The sequence below is a fragment of the Silene latifolia genome, chromosome X (genome assembly GCF_048544455.1).
Source record: "Silene latifolia isolate original U9 population chromosome X, ASM4854445v1, whole genome shotgun sequence".
NCBI classification, from domain to species: Eukaryota; Viridiplantae; Streptophyta; class Magnoliopsida; order Caryophyllales; family Caryophyllaceae; genus Silene; species Silene latifolia.
Genome location: NC_133537.1, coordinates 300,393,653 through 300,420,300, shown reverse-complemented (window position 1 = coordinate 300,420,300; position 26,648 = coordinate 300,393,653). Strand labels below are relative to the sequence as shown.

The following is a 26,648-nucleotide window of genomic DNA, read 5'->3' as shown; positions in this document are numbered from 1 at the left end:
GACCCAACCCGAAAATGACCCGAGCTTTCATAGACCCGTATTAACCCGACTCAAAATGACCCGACCCGAAACTACCCAACACGAAAATAACCCGACAAAACATAGCTTTAATTGGCGCCAAAAGACTTGAAATGTCTTTTTTCCTTCTTAATCATTGACCCGAAAATGACCCGATCCGCTTGACCCGAAACAACCCGATCAACAAACCCGAAATAGACCCGTAAACCCGAAATGACCCGACCCAAACTAACTCGAATATTTTAAAAATCCAAAATGACCCGACCCAAATTAGCCCGACCCGAATCCAATCCGTTGACCCAATTTGCCAGGTCTAAATTTAGGATAGTAACAGTAGTACTCCGTACTTCTTAAAACTAACCTCATTCGATTCGTCGACTAGTTTTTTCCCCCAAAATGTATTCCATTTCAAATCCTACTGAAAACCCTAACCCCAAACCACCATTATCAATCAATCAACCTTCATCCTCAAATTCAATCGAAATCAAACGCAACAAGAAAAACAAGAAGAAGAGAATCAAAACCAAATTAAAGCGAAAGAAAAAAAAGAAAACCCCAAATTGGGTAGAACTACCAGAAGACATATGGTTTCTGATTTTATCAAAATTAACGACGATAGACATTATCGAGAATGTTCAAAAGGTGTGTATGTTGTTTCGCAAAATATGCAAACAAGCTACAATGTTCAAAGCCATCGACATGAGCCTTCCTCGTGGTTATGCTTTCATGGAATTGCCTTATGATCTTAATGCTATGACTCGTTTCGCTGTTGATCGAAGCGGCGGTGGTTTGGTTGATATTTACATGGAATATTTGTGTGATGATGATACATTGGTGTATATCGTTGAAAGGTATATAAACTATTGTTGTTGTTGTTGTTGTTATTGTCGTTACTAACAACTATTGTGCTGCGGTGCTTAATTTGGTTATCAATTCTGACGTGAGACGGTCTCTCAATAGTGTTGTGTTTAGTAGTGAAGCCGGATTTAAAGTTATTTATTGGACTAGTGGAGCATGTTCTTTGAAAGTTTATGTGGCCAACTTTGGTGCTAAACGTAACTTGAAAGTGAAAGTTAAAAGTTAGAATAATATTAGATGTTCACCTTTTTCCCCACTAAAGCAAACGTGGCAATTAATTTGGATAAATCAATGGAGAAAAGCAGGCAATATAATCAATGGAATGAAGGGAGGAGTAAGTAAAATTTCGTATTTTTCATCGTCACAACTCACAACTGGTCGACAACCCTTACTAGCTCCTTCTCCGCCACTAGTTGTGATGTTGGATTGTCCTCTAGAAACTTGTAGGTCATCTAGGCTATATGTTAAACTATGTTTCGACCAGTATTTGAATTCTGAAGGATGCTAAAGGCTTATCTGGTGGGTGTGGTTATGGAGAATCATAGAATCGTCTCAGCTAATGTATAGCAGTTATTTCTTAGAAAAATGGTCTTCGCTTGTAAAAGCTTATTGTTCTGTACCACATTGTTTGATGCGTGTTTCCTTCTTATCTCCCTAAGCGGCTTAGAAACTTCCTCCTCAAAGTGGAGTTTGCCTATGTGAAGTCAAAATTAGGGGGGAGGGATTCTTCTAGTAGTATGTGATTAAGCCTAACCGAGATAAGATTGTGTGTATATGACCCCGCCCTACCCCACCATCATCAGGGTGAAAGTCTTTGAGGTACTGGGGAATGTTGTTTGATCGTGTATTCATGTATCTAAAGTTTGGTTTATTGTTCATTTACGGGTGATTGACGTTGTCCATGCTGGTTGTTATATCTGTAAACTGACCTATGATCGCAATAAATTTCTTTTGTTTTTCAAGAAGTTTTCAATTGGTTTTCTAAATGTGCGTGGCTTGTGGCATTTGCTTATTGGAATGTAAATTCAGCTCTTTAGTTAATATTAATGAGACATCTCGAATTACCCTGTCTAAAAAGTGGACATCTCTTGTCACTCTATCTCATGTCAGTTTGGCTTTCTTTACAATACCAATCTCTGATCGTTTCATTGGAGTTTTTGTGCGTTCCTTCTTTGATTTTGTCGTTTTATTTATATTAACATCTTAACAGAAGCAAGAATCTTAAGCATCTACGACTAGCCCATTATGTATATGTTTCTGATGAAGAACTGATTGAAGCTGCGAAAAAGCTACCAATGCTCGAGGAAGTGCAAATTATTATCTGTTCATTCTCAGAAGAGACGGTTGAAGCTGTTGGCCACGCTTGCCCCACATTGACATCATTCAGCATAACTGGTATTGGGTCAAAGAAACAAAATCACATTTTTAATGAGGAAGCTCTAGCCATATCTAGAAGCATGCCTAATCTACGCCATCTTCAGCTAATCGGGAACAACATGTCAAATGAAGGCTTGAAAGCAATTTTGGATGGGTGCCCTCTTCTTGAATCCCTAGATTTACGTGCGTGTTTCCAGATAGATTTATCAGGGGATTTGGGTAAAAGATGTGAAAGGATCCAACATTTACGATACCCTAATGACACCACAGCAGACTATGGTCGTGATACCTGTTCTGATGATAATTACTTCCCAACGCCGCAACAGCTAAGTGAGTATGATTCTGACGATAGTGACATGTTCGGTACGTACCCTGAATATCTCGGTTTTGGGGCTCATGAAGACTTATATCCAGATTTCCTTGATGATATCGATGATTATTCACTCCTTGGTGAATACTTTGGTGGTTTTCCGGGTTTTTGAATCGTCTATCTTAATTTCAAGCTTTTCCTTGGGTGTTTGGATTCGTCTCTTTTTGAGTCTGAAGCTTCTATCCAGCGTTGCTGAATTGATACTGTGTTTTGTCTAATGTCATGAAGATAATATGCCTAGACACACGCTGTGCATAATGTTCTCGTTTCATTTCTGCATCCTGTTCGCTACAAGTACTTGTGTAATAGCCTAGTAGGTACAGAGTTTTTGCTTAGTTTCAGCAAGTTGATCTCTTTTCTGCAGATGTAATGTATTTTGATTGATCTCTCAGTCTCAAAAAGATAAGGAGATCAAATATGAACATGATCTAGCAATAAAATAAACTGTTTCATTCCAGATTTTCTCCCATAATGACAAACATGAACGATATCGCAACTTGAAAACGCAAACCAAAAATCAGAGCAACCCATGAAGAAACTATACACAAATCATGAACTCACAACTATACTGGAAGAAGAAGAATACGACATAGCCTTCGTATAAACCTGGTAACGGGTAAAGTCACTCAATGATGATATTAATGAACAGGTTTTATCCGTTAAATTGTCGGCAATAAGCTTTGTGATTCCCTTTACAGAAAATAAACAGGAAGAGGAAAAAAAACTATCACACAGGAGAAAGAAGGCTGCCAAAATCCTTCCTACAAACAGGGCAACTCTGACTCTTCTTCAACCATTCATCAATACATTCAGAATGGAAAACATGATCACACCCTGGTAGAACCTTACACAATTCCTCGTCTTCAAACCCGTCTTTCAAACATATCGAACACCCACCTCTTCGTTCCTTTTTAATCTGTGAAAACATGATTGATGGTATAAAATCAATGATTTTTAAGGATCTTTGTAGATGATCTTCTTTTAATAACCCGACATTGACATCATTATCAGCATCATAATGGCCTTCATGTAATGCTTCAATATCAGTGTTTCGAGTCCCGGATTTGCACATAGAAATCAACAAAGTTGTTGCAAATAGAAGGATGTTTACAAGAAGACCAATTCCTGCAATGAATAGAAGCTCTTTGTTGTCTAGATCAGCCATGTTTACCTCTCCTTTTTCTATTTTTTTAATGGAAGATTCTTTTAGTGTCTTCTTGATGAGAAAGTATAGTCTTTATTCATGATGAGTCTGTGAAAAAAATTTATGTACGTGACTGTTGAGAAAAAAGAAATCAATAATGTAAGAGAGATTGAGATAGAATCATGTATTACTACTAGTTCATTCAACTATTATTAGTGTCATTATATAATTAAGTATAAGTATTATATTATTACTCTTGGATACTAGTCGTCAATCACAAATTCTCATTTAAGTCAAACGTTATCTAGATTAATCTAGATTCTCTTATTCTTTTATATAATATAATGGTCTTTAGACATACCCAGCCTAATCAATACTATATATTAAATCCAGAAACCAAGGGACTTTAATGTAATTAAAGAAAGTTATACAAGTTAATTATATTATATAGTTTTAAATCAATAGCACCGTGTGATGGACCCGATTAAGGGATCTCAATGCAAATATTATATAGTTTAGGTTAAAATTAAATTATATAGAAGCTTGGTAATTTTCCTAAACATTTGTAAGAGATTAAAACATGGTCAATTTTCTTAAAATAAAATAATTAATTAAGATGGTTAATTTCCTTAAAAAAAAAATATACAATATTGCATAATTCTTTCAATTTGATTTAATACATATATGTAATATATTTATATAAATATATAATTCTCTTAAAATTGCATGCCTAAGTAGTAAAAGTGACGAAATTATCAGCGAGATTAGTGAAAGTGGTAGAAACAACAACGGGAGTAGTGAAATAATCAATATTAATGCGGCAATAGTGAAAGTAACAATAGTTACGGCAGGAATAGTGAAATTATCAATATTAATGCGGCAGTACTGACAGTAACAATAATTATGACGGGAGTAGGGAAATTAACAATGATTTCGGGCAAGTAATGAAATGTTATTAATATTGTTTCATTAATAAGAGTAAAATAGTAATAGCGGGAGTAATGAATTTGTCTCAAAATTTATTTCACCGTAATTTTAGGATATGCCATAGAAAAATATATTAAAGATAAATTTATGGATTATGCAACTTTAAATAATTTTATTTAATGAAAAAAAAAGTAATGATGAGTAAAGGTAGCCCGGGCGAAGCCGGGCATCAATACTAGTAAACCTAATTAATCCGAAAATATAAATCATCAATTTGGGAATAAATTTTTGTATTGAATATATTGAAGGTGAGTTTTATAATACTCCCTCCCTACCATACAAATGGTAACGTGGTAAAAAATGGGGTTTTTAAGAAAAGATGGTAAAAGAAGGGGTAAAGAGGGAAGAAAATAGGTGGTGGGGTATGTAATTGTGGGTTTAATTGTGAGTTGGTAGGTGGGGGGTATGTAGTGGCATTTTATGTAAATATTAAATGGGTAAATGATAATTTGGTAATGTTGTGGGCCAAATAAGTAATGTTACCATTGGTGTGATACGACCGTATTAGGTAAGTGTTACCATTGGTCTGGTACGGAGGGAGTATTAAATTGGAAATTAAAAACCGAAAGAGACTGAGAAATTGGTCAAAATTGTCTTCAATTGTGTTACAAATTAGGATGAAAAATTTACCTACATATTCTAAAATTAGATTAATCGGATGTTATGAATTGGTAAATCAAGATAATATGATTCGATATGTATGCATATGTGACCATCTAAGCACTATGATTTTTGTCTTATCAGCCTATGTGAATAATATTTAATTCGTAACAAACTTGTGACAGATATACCCGTTATAAAAATTTATTGTAAATAAAAATAATAGTAGTATACTAGTAGTTGCCAGGAGTGTAATGTAGTGGACATTAATAAAAGTTGTGTATGTGATTCTCCTATGGAATCATGCAACCTAATCAACATTACTAGTTACTAGGAATATTATATCTACAAAATGAATGAATTTTATCCATTTGCCACGTACATTCTAAGATTATCAGATGTCATTATATATGTACGAGTTTGCATCTGATTCGCTACAGGTAACATCAGGTGGACAACAACTAAGCATATAATATTGTATCCATTGTCTTCGGTCCCCAATTGGTTTTCTAAGAAATAAATGCCACATACTCCCTTCATTCAACTCCCCACTGCACATTTATTTTTCGCGTTTGACAATGCTTATTTTACGCGATAAATATCGTTAGTTACGTATTTGCAAAAATTATAAAAATTAGATATTTTTAATATACTTCTAAAGACGAATTAAATAAGATCCTACATGAATATATTTTCACTTACGCATTAAAAGAAAATCGGAATTGAAGGCTCACTTGTGAATAGTATACAAAATAGAAATGTATAGTGTGAAGTTAAATGGAGGGAGTACAAAATAATTGGTCTTCCCCAAATCCCCAAATATTTTTATTTTTCAATTTCTCTAATCATTGGAATACAATTTTTTGTTTGATAATTAGTCAGTTTAGAAGAGAATAAGATTGAATGAAAAGCTTGATTTATTAATAAAGAATTACATCCTATTTATACTAAAGTTAATATACAAACTAAGGAAACAATAAGAGAAAATATACACCAAATAATAATAAGATTACAAACTTTGGCGTTGTTTGGTGAACGACATATTGGCTAATTTTTAGCATATTCAAGGGTTTTAGCATGTTTTATCAATCAATATGCTAATTTTAGTGTTTGGTAAACAACATATTGAAACAACATATTTGGGGTCAATATGTTGTTTTACAATATCTTTAACTTACTGCAAAGATATTGGTTAGATATCATGTAAAATAGGAAATGTTTCTCCATTTTACAAAGAAAACTAACAATCTACTAATCGTAATCTGCCAATTACCAAACACTCAAATTAATTCTGCTAATTATAATATGCTAGTCAAACCTTCTGATAAAATATGTCATTTATAATCTGCTTTTGCAATCTACTTATTTTGAAATTAATCCACTGTTTACCAAACAGGGCCATTGCACAAGTATATACGAGATAATAAAGATACGAGATACTAAATAATAGAAGATATTATATTTCCTTAATACGTCCCCGCAAATTGGACAATTCGGAGGATAGACCAATCTTGGATAGAAGAAGACCAAACCGGGGCCTTGCTAACGGTTTAGTTTAGGCGTCAGCTAACTGATCATTTGTATGAACATGTTGAACCCGTATGTTTTTATTGCGAACATGCTCCCGAACAAAATGAAATGAGAGTGTAACGTGCTTCATTCGGGAGTGAAAGACGGGGTTCTCAGAATAATGGGTCGCACCAAGATTATCACAATATATCATAGAAATAGTTGCACTCGAAATACAAAGCTCGTCAAGTACGAAACGCAGCCATAGGAGCTCGGCTGTCACATCAGCAATGGCACGAAACTCCGCTTCAGTGGAGGAGCGGGCTAGAGTTTTTTGTTTACGCGAGACCCAAGAAATAGGATTTCGACCAAGATACACAAAAAAACTAGCGGTCGATATGAAATCATCTTTGTCACCTGTTCAGTCGGCGTCACAAAATGCATGAAGAGTAGTAGGTGAACTAGGATGCATTGAAGACCGAGATCAGAAGTCCCTTTGAGCTACCGTAAAAGACGTTTAAGCGCGGGCCAATGACACTCTTTCGGATCATGAAAAAATTGGGATAATTTGTTAACGGGAAAAGCAACATCAGGTCGGGTGAACGAGAGAGATACTGAAGGGAGCCAAAAATATATCGGTGGTTAGGGTGGTTGGAGATGGTCGGGACATGGGATTTCATGAGAGGTGGGTATGAGGTAAGAGGGGTGGGTGTGTTGGTTTGCAGTCAAGAAGATTGTAGCGTCTAAGTAGGTCGTTTATATACTTGGTTTGGGTTAAGGGAAGGCCATTGTCATTGGGAGTAACCTCAATCCCTAAGAAGTATGATGGTGGACCGAGATCTTTTAAGGAGAAGTGATTACTGATGCTTTGAAGAAAGGAGGCAAGGTGAGAAGAAGACGATCCGGTGACAATAATGGCATCGACGTAAACTAGTAAGTAGAGGGAATAAGAGGATCGGGTAAGGAAGAACAGGGAGGGGTCAGAAATGAAATTAGTGAAGCCAAACGAGAGAAGGAAGGTGTAATACCCCGTATTTTATAATTATATAAATTATATTGTATTCTATAAGTTATGTATAAGACGGATAATAAAATAATAAGGATAATAATATTCTTCCACCAACCCATATATACATATTCCACCTACCCTTATCTCATCCACACTCACCTTATCACAATTCACAACATCAACACACCAAGATTAAAAGGAAGGAAGATTTTATCCCTCCGCCTTGCACTACAACAAATCATCACTTGCGCCACGAATTATGCCACGAGAACTCATAATTCGTGGCTAAATTTTGCTTAGCCACGGGAAAAATTTATTCATTATTTTGGAAAAAAATTTATGCCACGGGATAACTTTTCCCGTGGCAAAAAGTCACTTCCACCACGAATTAGGCTACACCCGTGGCAAATAATCATTTTAGCCACGGCCTATGTCACACCCGTGGCGAAATTTTATTTAGTCACGAATTGTTCCGTGGCAAATATTTTTTTAGCCACGAACAAACAAACACCCGTGGCGAGTATCTTTTCCGACTTAAATCTGAATGAAATTTAATCAAATATAATACTCCCTCCTATTCACAATAAACCTCCCATTTCATTTTGACACAAAAATTAAGAAAACACACTACCCACTATATAAATAAATTTGGACCACACAATTACACTACCCTACCATACAATTAAATTTTGACCACACAAACATTTACCAAAAAAGGAAATAGGGAAGTTATTGTGAATAGACGGAAAAGGAAATAGGGAAGTTTATATTGAATAGGAGGGAGTAATATGAAAATACATTTGAATATAAAAATTTAGCAACACTTTGATTAATTTAATTAATATTTTTATTGTTTTATTTACTTTAATAAGAAATTTTAAAATTTTATAAACTTATATGCAAGCAAAAAAAAGTTTATCGTCTAATTTTTTGATTTTTTACAGATCACATTTATGTTTTGTAGGTTTTTCAAAATATTGATAATTTAAAAAATTGTTTTAATATATACTCTGTTTATTAAAGTCGTGAATTTCTTTTACTTTTTTAAATTAAACTTTATAATCTTGAATAACAATCGTAAATGATCGTATCACATTTAAAGATATAGCATATCAAATTGAATAAAAAAGTTATTTACCATCTATCTTTGAAAATCCAAAATTAATATATTGAATTTTGCCAGATTACGCATGGTACCCCTTATTTTAAGTTTCTACATATGTTGCCCTTGTGTTTACCTTTTTCATTCCCTGAATACTCTTTGGGGAAATTTCGTCATAACGTCGTTACTCCTATAAGTAATTTGATGAGTAATTGTGTACGTTATGTTGTTATTGTTATATTATTTAGGTACTAAATGTTAGTTTATTAGACAAAATAAGGATTTAGGTATTATTAGATGATGAATTGATAGTGTATTAGATAACAAAAAAAGGCGTCACAAGACATTTGAGTAGCGGCGTTATGACGGAAGTTTGTCAAAGGGTATTTTGAGACTGAAAAACGTAAATACGGGGGTAGCATATGTAAAAACTTTAAAAAAAGGGTACCATATGTAATCTGTCAAAATTCGAGGGTACCGTGAAAAATTTACGTAAAATTTAACTTGCTGAGAAAAAAAATTGGTCATTGAAAATGAGCGCATCACACGGAAAAAAATATAAATTATAATAATTTAAAGTCACATGTGCAAATAATGTGAAAATTTTAAGAAAAGAAACGATAAATCATAACAAAGAGAAATCGGTTTAGGAAGCGATTCTTTTGTACAATAATCTTTTTCGTGGTTTTTGGGTAAAAAAGTGACTATTTTTTGGTTAATAGTGATCACTTTGGAGAAAAAAGACTTTTAATTATAAAAAGCGGTCATTATTTTACCAAAAAATGGTCTCATTTTTCATATCGCAGGTACAACGGTTATACAATAGAATTTGCGAAGAAAAATATACGAAAAAATGAGTACATGAGAAATGAAAATAAGTATGTCGATAAACAAAAGTAATAAAAAAATGTTAGGAACACACAATTAATTTTACTTTTTGGAGAAAATGGTTTACTGACTTGGGCAAAAAAAATGATGTCAAAATCATTAATCAGGAGGTTAATGTCGAAAATTTAATTGTTTCGGCCAAAATAATGTTTTTCCCGCAAAAATTGTAAAACATGTAACATTTATGTAATTAAATAGTACTAAAGGTAAGATTTGAAAGAAAAAAATAAACTTAAAAGGATTCAAAGTGCTAATTATATCAACAAAGGTAGCATTCAAATTCGGTGGCACATCAAAATAACTCTACGGTTAAGCGTGCTCAGGTGAGAGTAGTGTTGGGATGGGTGACCTCCTAGGAAGCCTCTTCGATGCTCACAAATGCATGACTCATGAAATGAAATAACGTTCAAATGAATCAAGTTAACTAGCGAAACAATTACTTAGATTGTCACGGTTTCGTATATGATAAAATACCCATTGTGAAAAATAAATAAATTATTTTACGTTTTATTTATTTAATTTTCATATATATTGTTTGCCACGGGAATTATTTTTTCGCTACGGGAAATTTCTTTGGCCACGGGAGTTATTAGCCACGAGAGAATCCGTGGCCAAAAATTCAATAATAGCCACGTTCTTGTTTTTCCCGTGGCTATCCCTTTGCCACGGCCACTTGCGCCACGGAAGGTATTCCCGTGGCAAAATGATTTAGCCACGAAAATTTAGTACTTGCGCCACGAATTTAGCCGTGGCCCAAGTGCTCATTTGTAGTAGTGTTGAGATCTTAAGATAAGACCGTCTTATGCTAGCCAGGCACCTCACCAAGTCTTGATAACCGACTCTTAACCAACACCATGCTACCTAGCCACGTCAATCTACACTACATGTCATCGCCTTGTCAAGTGATTGCTCTCACATGCTTCTGATTTTGCATGACCATGTGTCCCACTTGGAAATATGCAACACATGCATATCAAACTCCTTTACATCCAATATACCCTATATCGAGTCCGCCACTTAATCAGAAGTCCTAGAACAAGAGAGTAACTAACATTCAACCTAGAAAGGATCCACTAGAACTATGATACCCAATATGATAAGGGTTCACCTAATCAACAGTTCTAGTACACAAACTGTTTACGGCGACCACTAGACCTATTACGCATTTTATCCATTCACTCTGGACTGGGCTTGCTCAAAGCTTTCCCCCTCCTCTCGAATTAGGAGTTTTATGCCTAAAGTGTACGTTAACTTCACCTTGCCCCGTCACTTAAATGAAGAAAAACGTATCATCCATGAACTCGAGATTTAGAAGAAGTCTACCAGATCGAGTCAACGCTTTCGTGCCCCGTGCATGCTATTTGTCCCTCCCTTCAAGCTCACCATTTGTACGTTATGGAGCCTAGGTCCAAGTTGAACCTTGGGCTCTGATACACTCTTGTTGGGCATCTGTTTCATAGATATCCATTACTCCATTGTCCATAATAGTATGATATTACCCGCTTTGGGTCAAACCCTTACGGATTTACATTTGGGCTCCTTCGTTCCCTAAAGGTCTCGTACTATTATATTTTGGGGACAGTTGTAAAGATGCTCTTCTATCTTTACGCCATCGACGGGACATGGGTTTGCGCCCTAAAACATCTATTTGATTCGTTTTGTTATTTAAGACGAATATGTGTGATGAGTCATAATTATTTACATATGTATGCCTCCCCTTAGTTGCTTTTGAGACGGTTTTGTGTTATATTACGTTGATTACATGTCGTTTATATTAGAAATGTCGATACTTCCGCGTTTTGGTATTTTAATGCAGATTGAATGCATTTGTGGAGCAGTTGGATAGCAATGAGCACCACGGAGTTGGCAAGACGGAGTACAAGAAGATTAGCACGAGAATCGAGAAGGAAACGAGAAGAGAAGACCCAAAGAGAAGCTGAATGCTGAGGTCACTCGGTCGAGTGTTGCATTACTCGATCGAGTCTTGATGATGTGGAAACTCGATCGAGTGTTGCTATACTCGATCGTGTGTTTACTATTTCCTACTTTCCGCGAAACTTCCTTAAATCGGTTTATTTGTAATATAAATAGGAAGTTCGTAGACAATAATTAGGTTACGCTTATTTTCCACCTAGAATTCTTAAAAGATTTCAGATTTACTTTATTTACGCATTACTTTCATATCTACTTCGCTACTTATAGTATTTCGTTAATCTTTCTTCATTAATTAAAGTTCTAGTTTCATAATTGATTATTGTTCATCTTATTGTTGCTCTTAATTATGTTTTCGCTTCACTTTATTGTTGTTATTATTATTATTAGTATGAGTAGCTAAATTCTTCATCTATGGTGAAAGGGGATCTAGGTTGTTAGAAGGGGGTTTACCTAATTGATTAATTGTTAAATTGCTTTTAGTTGTTGTTCAATTGTTATCCTGAATCTAGTTAGTTAATTTACTGATCAGAGTTAATTAATTATTCTTGGATATTAGGATTAACGCCGACTGGGTTAAGACTGCGACAATTGAATAGACTAGCTTAATTATAGCGACTGCATGTTAAGTTTAGATCTAAAGGGCATAGAGTCAATCAATCAAATGACCTTAAACAACGTAATTGCTCTCTTAATTAGTTAAATCACACCCCCAGATAACATACCCAGTGAACTTGATCCCTAGACTCTTTTAATATATTTGAATCCATCTTTATTTACTTCGCAATTAGTTATAGACAAACCAAACAAACTTTCAAGAAATTGCCACCTTTAAGACGAATTATTACATAAGCAAACTAGATTATTACCGCCTCATTGTAGATACGATACCTTTCTTACCACTAGCTATTTATTAGTATTGAGTTAGGATACTTTGATAAAGGTGATACGACTATAGCCTTGTCAAATTTGGCGCCGTTGTTAGGGAGGCAACTATTTTCTGTTTGTTTTTGTTTCGTTTGTACCGTTCTCACACTTTTCTTGTTAGTTTCGTGTATGCCCAGGTCAACCAGGTCCGAGATTGTAAATCCTAATCCGAACCAGAGAAGACATTTCGCTATAAACGAAAGTTTCAGAGAGATTCTATTCCTAAAGTTTTTAAGCTTCCCACTGCTGACAATGGTACTTTCGAGATTCGCCCATCTTAAATAAATTTGATGGAGCGAAACATGTTTGGTGGAGGCCCTACTGAAGATCCTGGTAAACATATGGAGAAGTTCACTGATTATTGTTGCTCCATTCCCTTGACTGCTGGAGTACCTCAAGTCCAGATGAACCAAGTTTTGTTTCCCTTCTCTCTAAGGGATAGTGCTGCAGAGTGGCTTCATGATCTAGATATGGAAGCACATGCTATTACTGACTAGAATTCACTAGCTCTTGTCTTCTACAAGAGATATTATCCACCGCAGAGGACTATTGCTATGAGAAGTCATATTACGAGTTTCAAACAAGGCCCTACTGAGGATTTGAATGAAGCATGGATTCGCTTCAAGAGGTTGGTCCGAAATGTTCCATATCATAGGTTTCAACAGTGGTTTATTTGCAACCAGTTTTACAATGGGTTGTATGACGATCATAGAGCTCTCCTTGATTCTGCCGCTAATGGGAGATTCAGAATAATACCAATGATACCACCACATGGAAGCTTATTGATGATATGGCTACTCACACTGCTGAGTATGGTAACACCAGAGGTAGTACATGGGGGGGGGGGGGTGTGGTTCAGATAATGGAGTTGCAGCCCAGCTGGAGGCATTGATTGCCCAAATTGCAGAGATGAAGACCATCCAATCTTTCGGTAATCAGCAATCGGTTCATGCTATGTTTCAGTTGGAGGAGTCCTGTGCACGATGTGGTATGGATGATCATGGAGCGGCTGAGTGTTTGAGTACAATAAAGCAAGTTAATGCCTTTCAGTCTTTCAAGCAAGGTACTCCTTTCTCTAATTTTTACAATGAGAGTTCTAGAGAGCATCTTTTTCTGCAGTGGACTAGTTAGAATGTGCAAAATCCACAGCCACAACAACCGCAGAAAAATACGTATGTGGTTCCTCGGAATCGTGGTAATCAACCACCTGGCAGTTATAATAGGCAGAACCAAGGAGGAGCTAGGTCAAAAGTTCAATAATCAGCATCAACACTTTCAACAACGGATGCCACCTCCCCAGCAAACTCCAAATAACAATATGTCGGAGATTAAAGCCATGTTACAATAGCATATGATTGTTTCAGAGAAGCGGGACGCTCTAATTACTCAATTATTGGCTCACAACAAAATCTTGGATAATCAAATTGCTCAATTATCAAGCCAAAATTCTAGTAGGAAACCCGGTAATCTTCCTCCTCAAGATAAACAAGCTCATGAGGAAGCTAATGCAATTCATTTGAGGAGCGATACTTCTTATCAAGGACCGGCGATGCCTATTGATGAAGATGATGTCCCGTATATGTAACACCCCCATACACCAAGGTGCCTTTATTGAAAATGCAAAACCGTCTTTATCGAGTACGGAAACAGAAATAATGTTCTTAGATAAACTGGGTACATAGTAACAGTTATATAAAAATAACTCAAAACCACTAGGGATTTGGATTACATATGTTCCCTTCGAGACTGCAGCAACTCTAGCTCCATTCCCGACTCGCAGGTCCACATCACCCTTTTCGAGAGGTGTGATGTTTCTTAGGCCCTGCAAATGATTACACAGATGAGAACCACAACCAGTATCAAGTACCCAAGTTCCGAAACTTGCATGGTTAATCTCAATCATATGAATATAAGATGACATACCAACAGGAACGACGCGGCCTGCTTTTATGTCCTCACGGTACACGGGACAGTTCCTCCTCTAATGTCCAGTCTTGTGACAATGGTGGCATTCAATGTCACCGCCCTTGCTCTTTACCTTGCCCTGTGAGCCACTAGTCTCACCAGGCCCACTCTTACCGTTTCCTGGCTTTTTAAACTTTGGCTTACCTACAGTTAGGTCGCCTGGAGCTTTGCCCTTACCTTTATTCTTGTTGGAAATCGTGAGAACATCCTGCTTCATGCTCCCACTCAATTTCATATCCTTCTCGGTCTGTACGAGAAGTGAGTGTAGCTCATGAGGACTTTTCTTCAAGTCATTCATGTAGTAGTTCGCCCTGAAAAGGCGAAAACCATCATGAAGAGAATGAAGCATTCGGTCAATGACTATGCTCTCACTGATTTTGCAATCAAGTGCCTCCAATTTCTCGGCATTCTCAATCATGTTAAGAATGTGTGGGCTAACCGGTTGGCCCTTTTGGAGTTTCGCATCAAAGAAGCGACATGTATGCTCATAAGTAACGATTCTCGGTGCTTTTGAGAACTCGTTAGTGAGCGTGGTAAAAATCTTGTTTGCACCTTAGGCAATGAAGCGTCTCTGCAAATTGGTTTCCATTGCAAAGATGAGTACGTTCTTTATCGCACCCGCTTCCATGACGAAATCACTATAAGCAAGTGACTCGTTAACTCCGCATTGGGGCCTGGTTTACCGGTATTGGCTCGATTAAGTACTTGAGCTTCTTCGTCAAGAACGACAACAACGACATTCCGTAGTCTTTGCCTCCCGATCCGCAAAGTTGGACCCATCATTCTTCAGTCGTGTGAACTGATTCATGTTGTCCATAAAAACTTTAAGCCAGGACTCGCGTCCAAGTGTGGCACTTGGCATTGGGATTTCGTTATTTCCACCATTTGTTGTAACAAAGATTATCAATATAAATGAATTCTACACTGCGAAAAGAAGAATAAAAAATAATAAGCATATGCATCGTTTTGATTTTAAGTCTTAATGCGAATCTTATATAGCGAAGACTCAAGCATTTATACAATTGACCTCCCTCAAGAATTATATAAATGATCCCAAGACTCAATTTTCTCAGAAATTGATAAGCCAACCTTTTGGCTAATTCTACTGTTAGAATTCTTGGTCGATAAATTTCTGTAAATTCTATCTTTAGTCCATCATAATCACGAGAAACTCTTCGGACTATAATGTTGAGATAAACTAAGTCAACACAAACTACTTACCCAACGTAGAAGGGGTGATATTATGCCTACCGACGAAGAAGGGATTCATAGTTGTTTGCCCTTATAAAGACTAGTCTCAATTTCCGTTTTAGAGGAAGATCCCATCAACTTTATTTTAATTCATTTTAAGTGAACTAATATCTAGCATGCGTGAATGAATAAACTAAGGTGATGGCTTAAACTTAGTGACATCTGTATGTCTATGAAAACTAACATACAATCTATATGAGTCAATTTTCATGCATTTTAGTAGGTGGTTTGGTTTTAGGCGGAATATGATGCATTAACTATCATGTGAATGAAAAGCAATAAGAACGGTAAAACGTAAAACAAAATAAAGTCCTAGTGTGGCCTATCTACCAAAATGAACATAAAATACAAATTTGGAATCCATCCTTGGACCCGAGAAGCTTGTCTTGATGTTCCATATTGGTCCATGTAGCGGGAGTGAGCTCCAATCTCCATCTTTAGTCTTCTTTAAAATTACAATTTAAAATTACATAAAAAAACCTATTTACATTCTAATTTCAAAACCGTAATAATAAAAGAAAACCAAACGGAGATACGAGATCTCAAATTACATTAAAAATTATGTTTCCATCATTACGAAAACATAATTTAACTAAGGCCACACTAGGTATTACAAATTACAACCGATTGCAAAAATACGTAAATTAAATCCATTCAACGATTCATTCAACTAAAAAAAATTGCATCAACTAAAAATTAAACATGCAAGACATAATTCCTTAATTATGTAGATTAATTTCCCAAACTACCTATTTAAATGATCAAATTAAGTGACAATTCCTCAATTAATCACATTAATTTCAATCTTAATACATATTAAACTTGTAATATGAATTAATTCAATATTATTTTAAACCTCTTTAAAATAATTAGGTATCTTAATATGTGAACCTTTTCACAACAAATAATCATACATTAAAATTGTATAATTATAATTATTGGCCAAAACCAACAATGGAAAAAAAAAACAGCAAATTTTTTCTTCAAAATTTGCTCTCAGCAAAAACGAAACAGCCCAAAAAAAATAAAATTCTTTTCTCGGCTTTTCAGCAAAAACCGAAAAGAAAAATACAATTTTTTTTTTTTTTTTTTTTTTTTATAATTCTGCCCACGGTGAACAGTAACAGAAACCCAAAATTTTTTTTTGGCAATTCAGAAAAAACGAAAGAAAACAGAAACTTTCTTTTCTTTTGCATTCGGCATAATGCCCTAAAAAAAATATTTAGATGAACAAATTCGTTTATAGTTGCTATTAGAACAAGATTAGCATATGAATTAATGAAACATGATTAACCATATATGCCAATAACCATATAGCAAAAAAAACTAATTTAACATCATCAACAAGATGATTTCCATTTACATTACAATTTAATCCTCATTAAATCAAACATCCACAAATTCATCATATGATAGTTTTAACTGATTAAAACAACAATATGAAAAATCAAAATGGAAATAAATCATCAAAAACCAAAGAAAATACAGAAAACAATCGGCAACTTTTTTTTTTTTTTTTCACGCCAAAAAAATTTTCAGCCGAATTTTTTTTTATTTTCTTTTTCGAAATTCATTGTTTAAATTCAATTATGAAATTGATATAAAATAATTTCGTGGCCTTGGCTCCGATACCACTTGTAGGAAATATCGGTATACTTCCATTAACATTATAAGGATTATAACGAAATTATTAAAATGAAAACTAGTCATAAAAGAAATTTGCATAAACAAAATAGAGAGATTATGAAATCAACCTTCGGTCCTAGCAAAATCGGCCTAAGAACAATATCGCAATGATATTCACCTATCAGTTGTACCCAAGATGATATGAGATATGCCCTTTTCTTCTTGCTAGAATCGATCCCAATTCACTAATTAATTAGGGTTTTTGTGTGATTTTGATGAGAGAATTTTCAGGTCAAAAATTAGGGTAAAAAGGATAAGTGAAATGATCTCCCTCTCTCCCTATTATAACCGAAATAGGGAGAGGAATAAGGGAAGATATTTCTTCCTATTTTCGGTTTTGACCAACCGAAAAATAAGAGGATTATTCTCTTATTTTCGGTTTTTCCACCTACCAAAATAAGGTGATTAAATCTTCTTATTTTGGTAGTTTACAAAATGTATATAAAGTGTATAATTAAATTGTCATTTATCTTATTCCGTATTAACAAGTCTACACATAACAACTTGCAGTTGATTTATTAATACGGGTCAATAATAATATATTATGACAATATCGTGTAATATATACTTTAACTATAAATATCGCATATTTATAATTTGCTAATTAAATATAACCGATTACATTTAACTATGAATTAACATCTTAATTCGTTCAAGCTTACATTATATACATTAATTAAATATAACTTACTATATTTAATTTACGAATTGACAGTTAATTCGTCTCAGCTAATATTATTTAATCGACATTAAATAATCGTCTCATCATCACATTGACTAAATGTTTAGTCATATAAGGCATCAATGTGATTATATTTCCATAACCACATCTCTCAAACACATCCTTTAGGTGTGACTTTTAGGGACCAGTTGATCACCGCCATCTGTATGATAATAACGTCAAACTTTCTAGCAAGCCAACCGTTATTAGGTAATCGTTAATCAACTGATAAAATACGAAGTATACTCTTGTGAACCTATAAGAGATTTATAAATGTTATCACACTAATTTGTGGAGGACACAAGCTCCAACACTAATGCTTACTGCCAATACCACCAAGGGAAAGGTCATGACACAGAAACCTGTTTCAAGCTCAAACACGTCATTCAGGACATGATCGAGAAAGAGGAATTGCCTTTACCTCCACCAACAAAACCGAACAACAAGACAAACCCTTTGGAAATCCATGCTATCTACGATGACGAGCCAACTCTGGACTGCTCACACCTCATTTTACCAATTGACGATGAGGTGAATGCCTTGGAGAAGGATGCCTCGGACGGGGTATTCGTGTTCAGCGCCGCAACCATGCTTGTCATGTTCCAACAAGTTGAGGAGGCTATAGCCAGTCTCTCCGAAAGGATTACTCGACTTGACGATGCCTACCGCCGATTGATTTTCAATCCTCCAACACCGCGCCCGAGGGAGGGTCATCCAAGCACCCAAAACTACCCTCACCAGGAAGGATTGCTCCCGCGACCATTCTGGCACGCACCCCACAATAATCACTCTCACAATAATCACCCTCACAAAAATTACCCTCACAAAAATTTCCCTCACAAAAACTGCCCACTGAGGAATACCCCTCCAAAGTACCCTCGAGATCTCGAATTCAATGGTATCTAGAGAGATGACGCTGAGGACGTTTATGTGATCCCGGGGAAAGAGAAACAGGCAAAAGAGATCGGTCGTCTTACCCGGTCCGGACACTCCTATCTTAAACAACTGCAAAAAGCAAAAGCCAAAATCTCAATTTGGCAACTGATTGCTACATCCTTCGAGCATCGGCAAGCTCTACTACAAGTTTTGGGAAAACTGACTGTGCCCTCTACCTCCTCCCCTGAAAGAGTAGTAGCACACATGACAAAGGATGTCCCCGACCTGAACAACCCGGTCATATTCTCTGATGAAGATATCCCTCCCTTCGGAGCCAACCATATCCTGGCCCGATACATCACCGTGTAGTGCCTCAAGAAGAATGTGCATATGGTTCGTGTGGATGACGGATCCGCTGTTAATGTCATTCCCCTCAAAACTGCTCATAAACTGGGTATCAAGGAAGCTGATTTGGTCCCAACCAATCAAGGAGTACGCGCTTATGACGGCACTCGTCGTAAGGTCGTAGGGCTTATCACTCTAACCGTTGCAACCAGACCACTGGAAAGGCAAACCAGTTTTCAGGTGGTCGACATCGACGCCTCCTTCAACATGCTTCTGGGACGTCCCTGGATTCACGCCGTCAAGGCAGTTACTTCAACCCTCCATCAGAAAATCAGGGTCCTCTTCAACGGGAAGACGATCACAATTCCCGCTTCCCTGATCAAAACCATCATGAAAAAGGGAATAGCCTCCAAAGCCATTGAGGAGGACGACAGTGAGATGTGGGGATTCCAAGCTGTGAATGCCCTAACCGATGAATCAACACCCTTTGGTTGTGATCCGTTTTCCAACCTCACAGTCAACCGCATTCTGATGCACCAGGGTTATTTCCCGGGTTTACCCCTCAATCCGCTGAAGAGCACCTTACCTCCCTTGAAACAAGTTAAGGTCCCCAACATCCCCTTCGGGCTGGGCTATGAACCTACCGATGTAGACATCCAGAAGATGAACCTCCTAATTCAGAAGCGCAAGAAGCACGGAGTTATTCTCCGTCCCTATCATTTGACTCTCAATGGATACTTTGTCCCCGAGGGAGAGTCCGAGCTCTACCACGGCTTTCCCGAGCCGATCTGTGACTCTGTGGCCAAGGTCAGGTACCCGGGTGTAGAAGTCTTCCAAGACTGCTACTTCATCCCCGACAACGCCGAAGCTGCATCAACTAAGTCTAAGTCGGCCTCGTGCCTCGACGGACAAGCTGTCAATCTCCTCTTCGGAGAAGACAACATCAAACACCTCGACTATGAGGACATCATCAGCATTGCTCTAAAGGACAACCAGTTTGACCCCACCGCCTTAATCTCTAATACTGACCCAGAGAAAGCTACCCAAGGCTGGAGGAAAACTGTCAAATGGACCGATCGTCAAGGCCGCATTCTCAAGATTACAACTGGAGAAGGCCCTATGTTCAAAGAGGGAAGTGAAGAAGAATATGAGTCTAAGTCGGAGTCAGAGTCTGTCTTAGCTCCTAGCACTCCTGTTGTCCCAGTCAGGGTCCCCTTCCCACTATTTTTTCACAAACTTGTGGCTGCTTCAGAGGCTGAGTCAACGAGGGTCGTTCCCATTCCCATGGAAGGTGACAACCTGGAGCCTGTTCCAGGGGCCACCTCCTCTGCTATGTTGCCTTTGACTGACCATGAGATATCTGTCCTCTCCGAGCTTTTCGCTTGAGTCAACTTAATGAACGCTAAGTTTGCTTATGACTCGTCTCAATTTAACTGCAATGCAATTCTGAATGACTATGAGGAATTTGACTTGAGTGACTACCCACCTCACTTAGCCAAAAAACTTGACAAACGGGAAACTAGGACCCCCATCATTGAGGAGACCGAACCTATTAACGTAGGGACCGACAACACACCTCAAGAACTTAGGATAGGGACGACCCTTGACCCCTCGGAAAGACAACAGTTCATCGACCTCCTACACGAATACAAGAACGTATTTGCCTGGTCCTACAAAGATATGCCTGGGATTGACAGGGAAACTGCAGAGCACCGGATACCCATTAAGCCCGGAGCCAAACCCGTGAAACAAAAGTTGCGCCGAATGCGCCCTGAGTGGGCCTTGAAAATCAAAGAAGAAGTGGATAAACAGTTCAAGGCCGATTTCATCAAAGTGTCTGAGTACTCTGACTTGGTGGACAACATCGCGCATGTACCAAAGAAAGACGGGAGAATTCGGGTTTGCGTCGACTTCAGGGACCTGAACAAAGGAAGTCCAAAAGACGACTTCCCTTTGCCACATGTTGACATCCTGGTGGACAATACCGCCGAGCACCCCCTCCTTTCATTCATGGACGGGTATGCTAGGTACAACCACATTAAAATGGCTGAGGAAGACATGCACAAGACTGCATTCACTACACAGTGGAGTACATATTGCTACACGGTCATGCCCTTCGGTCTAATCAACGCCGGAGCAACCTATCAAGGAACCGCTACCACTCTCCTACATGATATGATGCACAAGGAGGTAGAGGTATATGTCGATGACATGATCGTCAAATCAAAGGATGGGACGACCATATCAACGCCCTTCGTAAATTCTTCGCTCGTCTGCGAAAATATAACATGAGACTAAATCCTCAGAAATGTGCGTTCGGGGTCACCTCCGGAAAGCTCCTGGGACATGTCGTCAGCAAAAGAGGCATTGAGATTGATCCAACCAAAATCAAAGCCCTTCAACAAATGCCTCGGCCTAAGAACGAGAAGGAGATTCGGGGATTTCTCGGCCAGGTTCAGTACCTCAGCCGCTTCATAGCCAAGCTTACCATGATTTGCGAACCAATCTTCAAGAAGCTTCGCGCCTCCGATCACACCGATTGGGACGACGACTGTCAAAAGGCCTTCGACATGATAAAGGAAATCCTATCCAAACCTCCTGTCCTCATGCCACCTCAACAAGGAATTCCCTTATCCCTATACCTGACTATCACCGACACAGCTATGGGAGCAATGCTAGCACAAACAGTCGACGGCGAAGAACGAGCCATCTACTACATCAGCAAAAAGTTCATTGAGTATGAGACAAGGTACACCCAACTGGAAAAGACATACCTTGCCCTAGTATGATCAACAAAGAAGCTGCAGCACTACATGCTCAGCTACACGGTTCACATCTACTCCAAGTTGGACCCGGTCAAATACATCTTCAAAAAACCCGTACTAAATGGAAGGCTGTCTAGATGGACACTCATGCTATCCGAGTTTGATCTCAAGTTCGTACCCCTCAAGGTTATTAAGGGAAAGGCACTCCCCGATTTTCTGGTAGAAAATCCCGTCAGCGAGGATCCAACGACCGATACATGGTCACTTCCTGACGAAGACATCCTTTGTGCTGACTCCGACGCATGGGACCTATACTTCGATGGTGCATCAAATCTGAGAGGCTTCGGGGTATGAATCCTTCTAATATCACCAGAAGGGGAACATGTTCCGTTCTCAGTCAAACTAGACTTCGCCGTCACCAACAATGCCGCCGAATATAAAGCATGCCTCATCGGCCTACAAGCAGCCATAACGCTTGGCATCAAGAGATTGAGGGTCCACGGCGATTCGTCGCTCATTATCAATCATGTGTCCGGATCATGGAAAATCCGAAGTAACAGCTTAGCTCCCTACCGAGCTAAACTCAATCAAGAGGCCGAGTTCTTCGACCAAGTTGACTACCACCTGCCACGAGAGGAAAATCAATTTGCTGATGCCCTGGCAAAGCTTGCCGCACTCGTCAACATACCTGACGACATGACATCGATGCCCCTATGTGTCGAGAGAAGGAGTGAGCCAGCTCACATCTGTGCCATCAACAATGACGAGGAAAACCACGATGAACCTTCGTACCAAGCCATCCTCAACTACAAAACCAAAAACGAATTCCCTCATAACTCTGATCCAAGAGGACAAAGAGCCATCCGTTTACTTGCCTCACAATTCATGATAAACCAAGAACAATTATACAAAAGAACACCCCAAGGGATTCTCCTCCTTTGCATTGACCATCACAAAGCCAAAAAAGTCATGGGAGAGGTTCACGACGGAGAATGTGGCCCTCACATGAGCGCAATGATGCTTACCCGAAAAATCATGCGGTTAGGCTACTACTGGACCACCATGGAAGCCGATTGCCGCAACTACGTCAAACATTGCCACAATTGCCAAATCTTCGCCAACCTACAACACATACCACCATCCCTTTTATACACCATGACATCACCCTGGCCTTTCTCGACCTGGGGCATCGACATCATCGGGAAAGTCAACCCGATAGGCACTAAAGGGCATTGCTTCGTCCTCGTCGCCATCGACTATTTCACCAAATGGGTGGAAGCACAGTCCTATGCAATCTTGACCGCCAAACAAGTGGCAAATTTCATCCAAGACAACATCATCTGCAGATATGGGGTACCTCATGAGGCTCTCACTTTCGGGCGGAAACAAAAGCCTTGCTGGACAAATACAAGATCAAACGACATCGATCATCCCTCTACCGTCCCCAAACCAATGGGTCGGTAGAGGCAGCGAACAAAACTCTTGTCACCATCATCATGAAAATGCAAGATAACTACCGCGATTGGCCAAGCAAACTCCCCTTCGCACTCTGGGGATACCGAACCTCCATTCGAACACCGACGGGTGCCACACCCTTCTACCTAGCATACGGTATGGAGGCGGTTCAGTCGGTAGAGTTACAGGTCCCATCTCTGCGTATCCTACTAGAGAGTCAAGTTCCTGAGGCGGAATGGATCCGCCGAAGGTTCGAGCAACTCACGCTCCCAGACGAATGGCGACTCAACGCCTTGCACAACGTCCAGCTATACCAACGACGTATACAATGGGCATTCAACAAGAAGGTTAAACCCAGGAACATCAAGGAAGGCGACTTGGTCCTCAAGTCGGTCCGAGCACTGTTACCCGTCGATCCGAGGGGGAAATTCATACCCAATTGGGCCGGGCCATACCTGGTAAAGAAAATGCTCTGGGGGGCGCAGTGAGGCGAGTGACCTAGACAGGGAGGATTTTACAAACCCGACCAATCTAGACCAACTCAAGAAATACTACCCTTGAACCGTAGCAACCAACGACCTCACCCTAGTTTTACAACTAGCGACCACCTTAACCATTTCAAGTCAAGTTCCTCAACGCATTCTGATTTGAAATTGCATGTTTTATCGAGTCTAAGTTGCGACACCTTGCCCGTTTCGAATGCCCTTTGATCTGTCAAAGGCAACTTCCATTTGCACTCAAACAAAAAACCTCCTAAACTACGAGCATGGTTTGATTTCACCTCTTCAGGTGGATACGCAGGCAGTCCTTTCTTATACAAGAGGAATACAACCACAAAACCCAATCAAAATTTACAAAACATCCGAACTACGATCATGGTTTAATTTCACCTTTTTTAGGTGGATACGTAGGCAGTCCTTTCTTACACAAGAAGGATACAACCATCCCCATAATAAAAAAAAACATCCCCATAAAAAAAAACACCTTCCCTTATGTTTACTCACATACAAAACATCACCCACATCAACTTTCAAAAAAAAAAAGGGAAAAACATTCTCTTTCCCACAAAATACAAAAAAAGAAGAAGCATTTATCCCTTCCTACAAAATCCCATTTCCCAAGTGTAAATGTTTAAGATAATTCAAGCCGAATTGCCTTTACAAAATGGATGGAAGAAACAAGCGTTCGCCATTTTGACACGAGCAATCCTCTTATTTAATTAATAATGGGAAGGATTACAAATTCAACAACAAATAAGACTCGGCAAGTCTACAACTTGTCAAAGCTAAGGTGTCGACTAAGATACCTCACATAGTAAAACTAGCACAAAACACACAAAACATAGCTAGTACAACATAATAAAAACCACAACACTAATACAACACAATAATACGGTGGGTAATGGAGATCTTCATTCTTCCATTCTACCCTTGCCTTTTCCCTCGGGGTACATCTTCCCCTTGTTCTTCTTGTTGGCCCGCCTAGCATGAACTTCCTCTTTTGAGCGGATCCTCAACGGATCTACAACGGCGACGGCCTCCGGTCTCTTGCATGACCCCATACTCGGTCCAAAGCGAGCCAGTATATGGCCCACTACATCTTTGCGACCCCGAGCTTCTCCTCTTTGGTGGCCTCATCACATCCGGGCTAGCTCCATCAACATAGTCCTCAAAGAAGGCCCAGTTGGCCTTGCCAACCTCTCGATACTTCAAGTCAACAACCTCGTCCTTACGAGATTTGGACCTTTCTTCCAAGGTTTGAGCTCTTGACCACTTGACATAAGCGGGAGTCATCCATGTCGTGGCAACGGGGTTTGGTACCTCCCAAAACGGCCGAGTGGCCCACTATCTTTCGAAGACCTCCACAAGCTCGGAGTTCCGAAAAACACTCTCTTGGACGAGAGTATCTTGAGCGGGCCCCTTTTGTTGACGCCCCATTTGCCTCATGAGCCTTTCGGGATAAATGAAGGAAGCAACCTTCAAACCCACCACCATCAAAGAACGAGGACTAGCACCCGAAGCGGGCAACCGCGTGAAGGACCTCAAGTGCCACCATGGCACCACCCAACGGATATGAGGACCACCTTCCTCCGCCAATCTTGCGGCCCAATAGGCCTCGGTGGATGCGAAACTATCCGAGTACAATTTCCTCCTCATGGTAAGGTGACGGAAAGAATAAGAAGAAGAATCAACCGGAGGCTCTACATACCTTAGCCTCTCCAATAGCCATACTTGGAGGATCCTTGAAGATCCGAACGAGGGAGCTTCTCCACAAGAGCCCTTCTTGTCCAAAGCTTGGATGATCTCGCCAAGCACCAACCATGATGGATCCCTACCATGCTCCATTTGCTCAACCACATGTACAAGGGTCATGCTACCATGGCATTTTGGCCCCTCTTTATTCAAAGCATCAACAAAGAGGTATGCATGGACAAGGCAAAAGGCAAGAGCCCTTCTCCTAGCCACCTCCGAAACATTGGCATCCAACCGGTTTGAGAAAATGTTGATAAGAGCCAACATATCCACACCATAAGGAGCAAGGAGAAAATTGACTTGACTTGTTGAAAATCCCAACATTGAACGGAATTTCTCCTTATAACACAACCGAGTCGGAGGAAGCACCGGAACACAACCCGGCCATCCACCAATGGCACCAACTTCTTCAGCAAGAGGATAAATTTCGCCTTTCGGGAAAACGAAAACATAATGCCGCGAATCCCAAAACCGAGCGCATGCTTCGAGGAATGAGGATTGCACCTTGACGTGACGAAGCACCAACAATTGACCAACTCCCATGCAAACGAGTTGATACTTTTCGGAAGGCGACAAATCCCGACACCATTGTCGCAACACATTTTCAAAAG

At 38.9% G+C, this 26,648-nt stretch overlaps 2 protein-coding genes across 2 annotated transcripts; one reads left to right on the top strand and one right to left on the bottom strand.

Annotated features, from left to right (window-relative positions):
• Positions 1-362: 362 nt before the first annotated feature.
• On the top strand, positions 363-3,080 carry LOC141617169 (F-box protein SKIP19-like). Its single transcript, XM_074434353.1, has 2 exons — positions 363-869; positions 2,087-3,080. Exons 1-2 carry the CDS (start codon positions 415-417, stop codon positions 2,733-2,735), a joined length of 1,104 nt encoding a protein of 367 aa, XP_074290454.1. The 5' UTR covers positions 363-414; the 3' UTR covers positions 2,736-3,080.
• Positions 3,081-3,350: 270 nt separating this feature from the next.
• On the bottom strand, positions 3,351-3,788 carry LOC141620377 (RING-H2 finger protein ATL70-like). Its single transcript, XM_074437264.1, has one exon. The coding sequence runs from the start codon at positions 3,786-3,788 to the stop codon at positions 3,351-3,353; it is 438 nt and encodes a 145-aa protein (XP_074293365.1).
• Between the last annotated feature and the right edge of the window lie 22,860 nt (positions 3,789-26,648).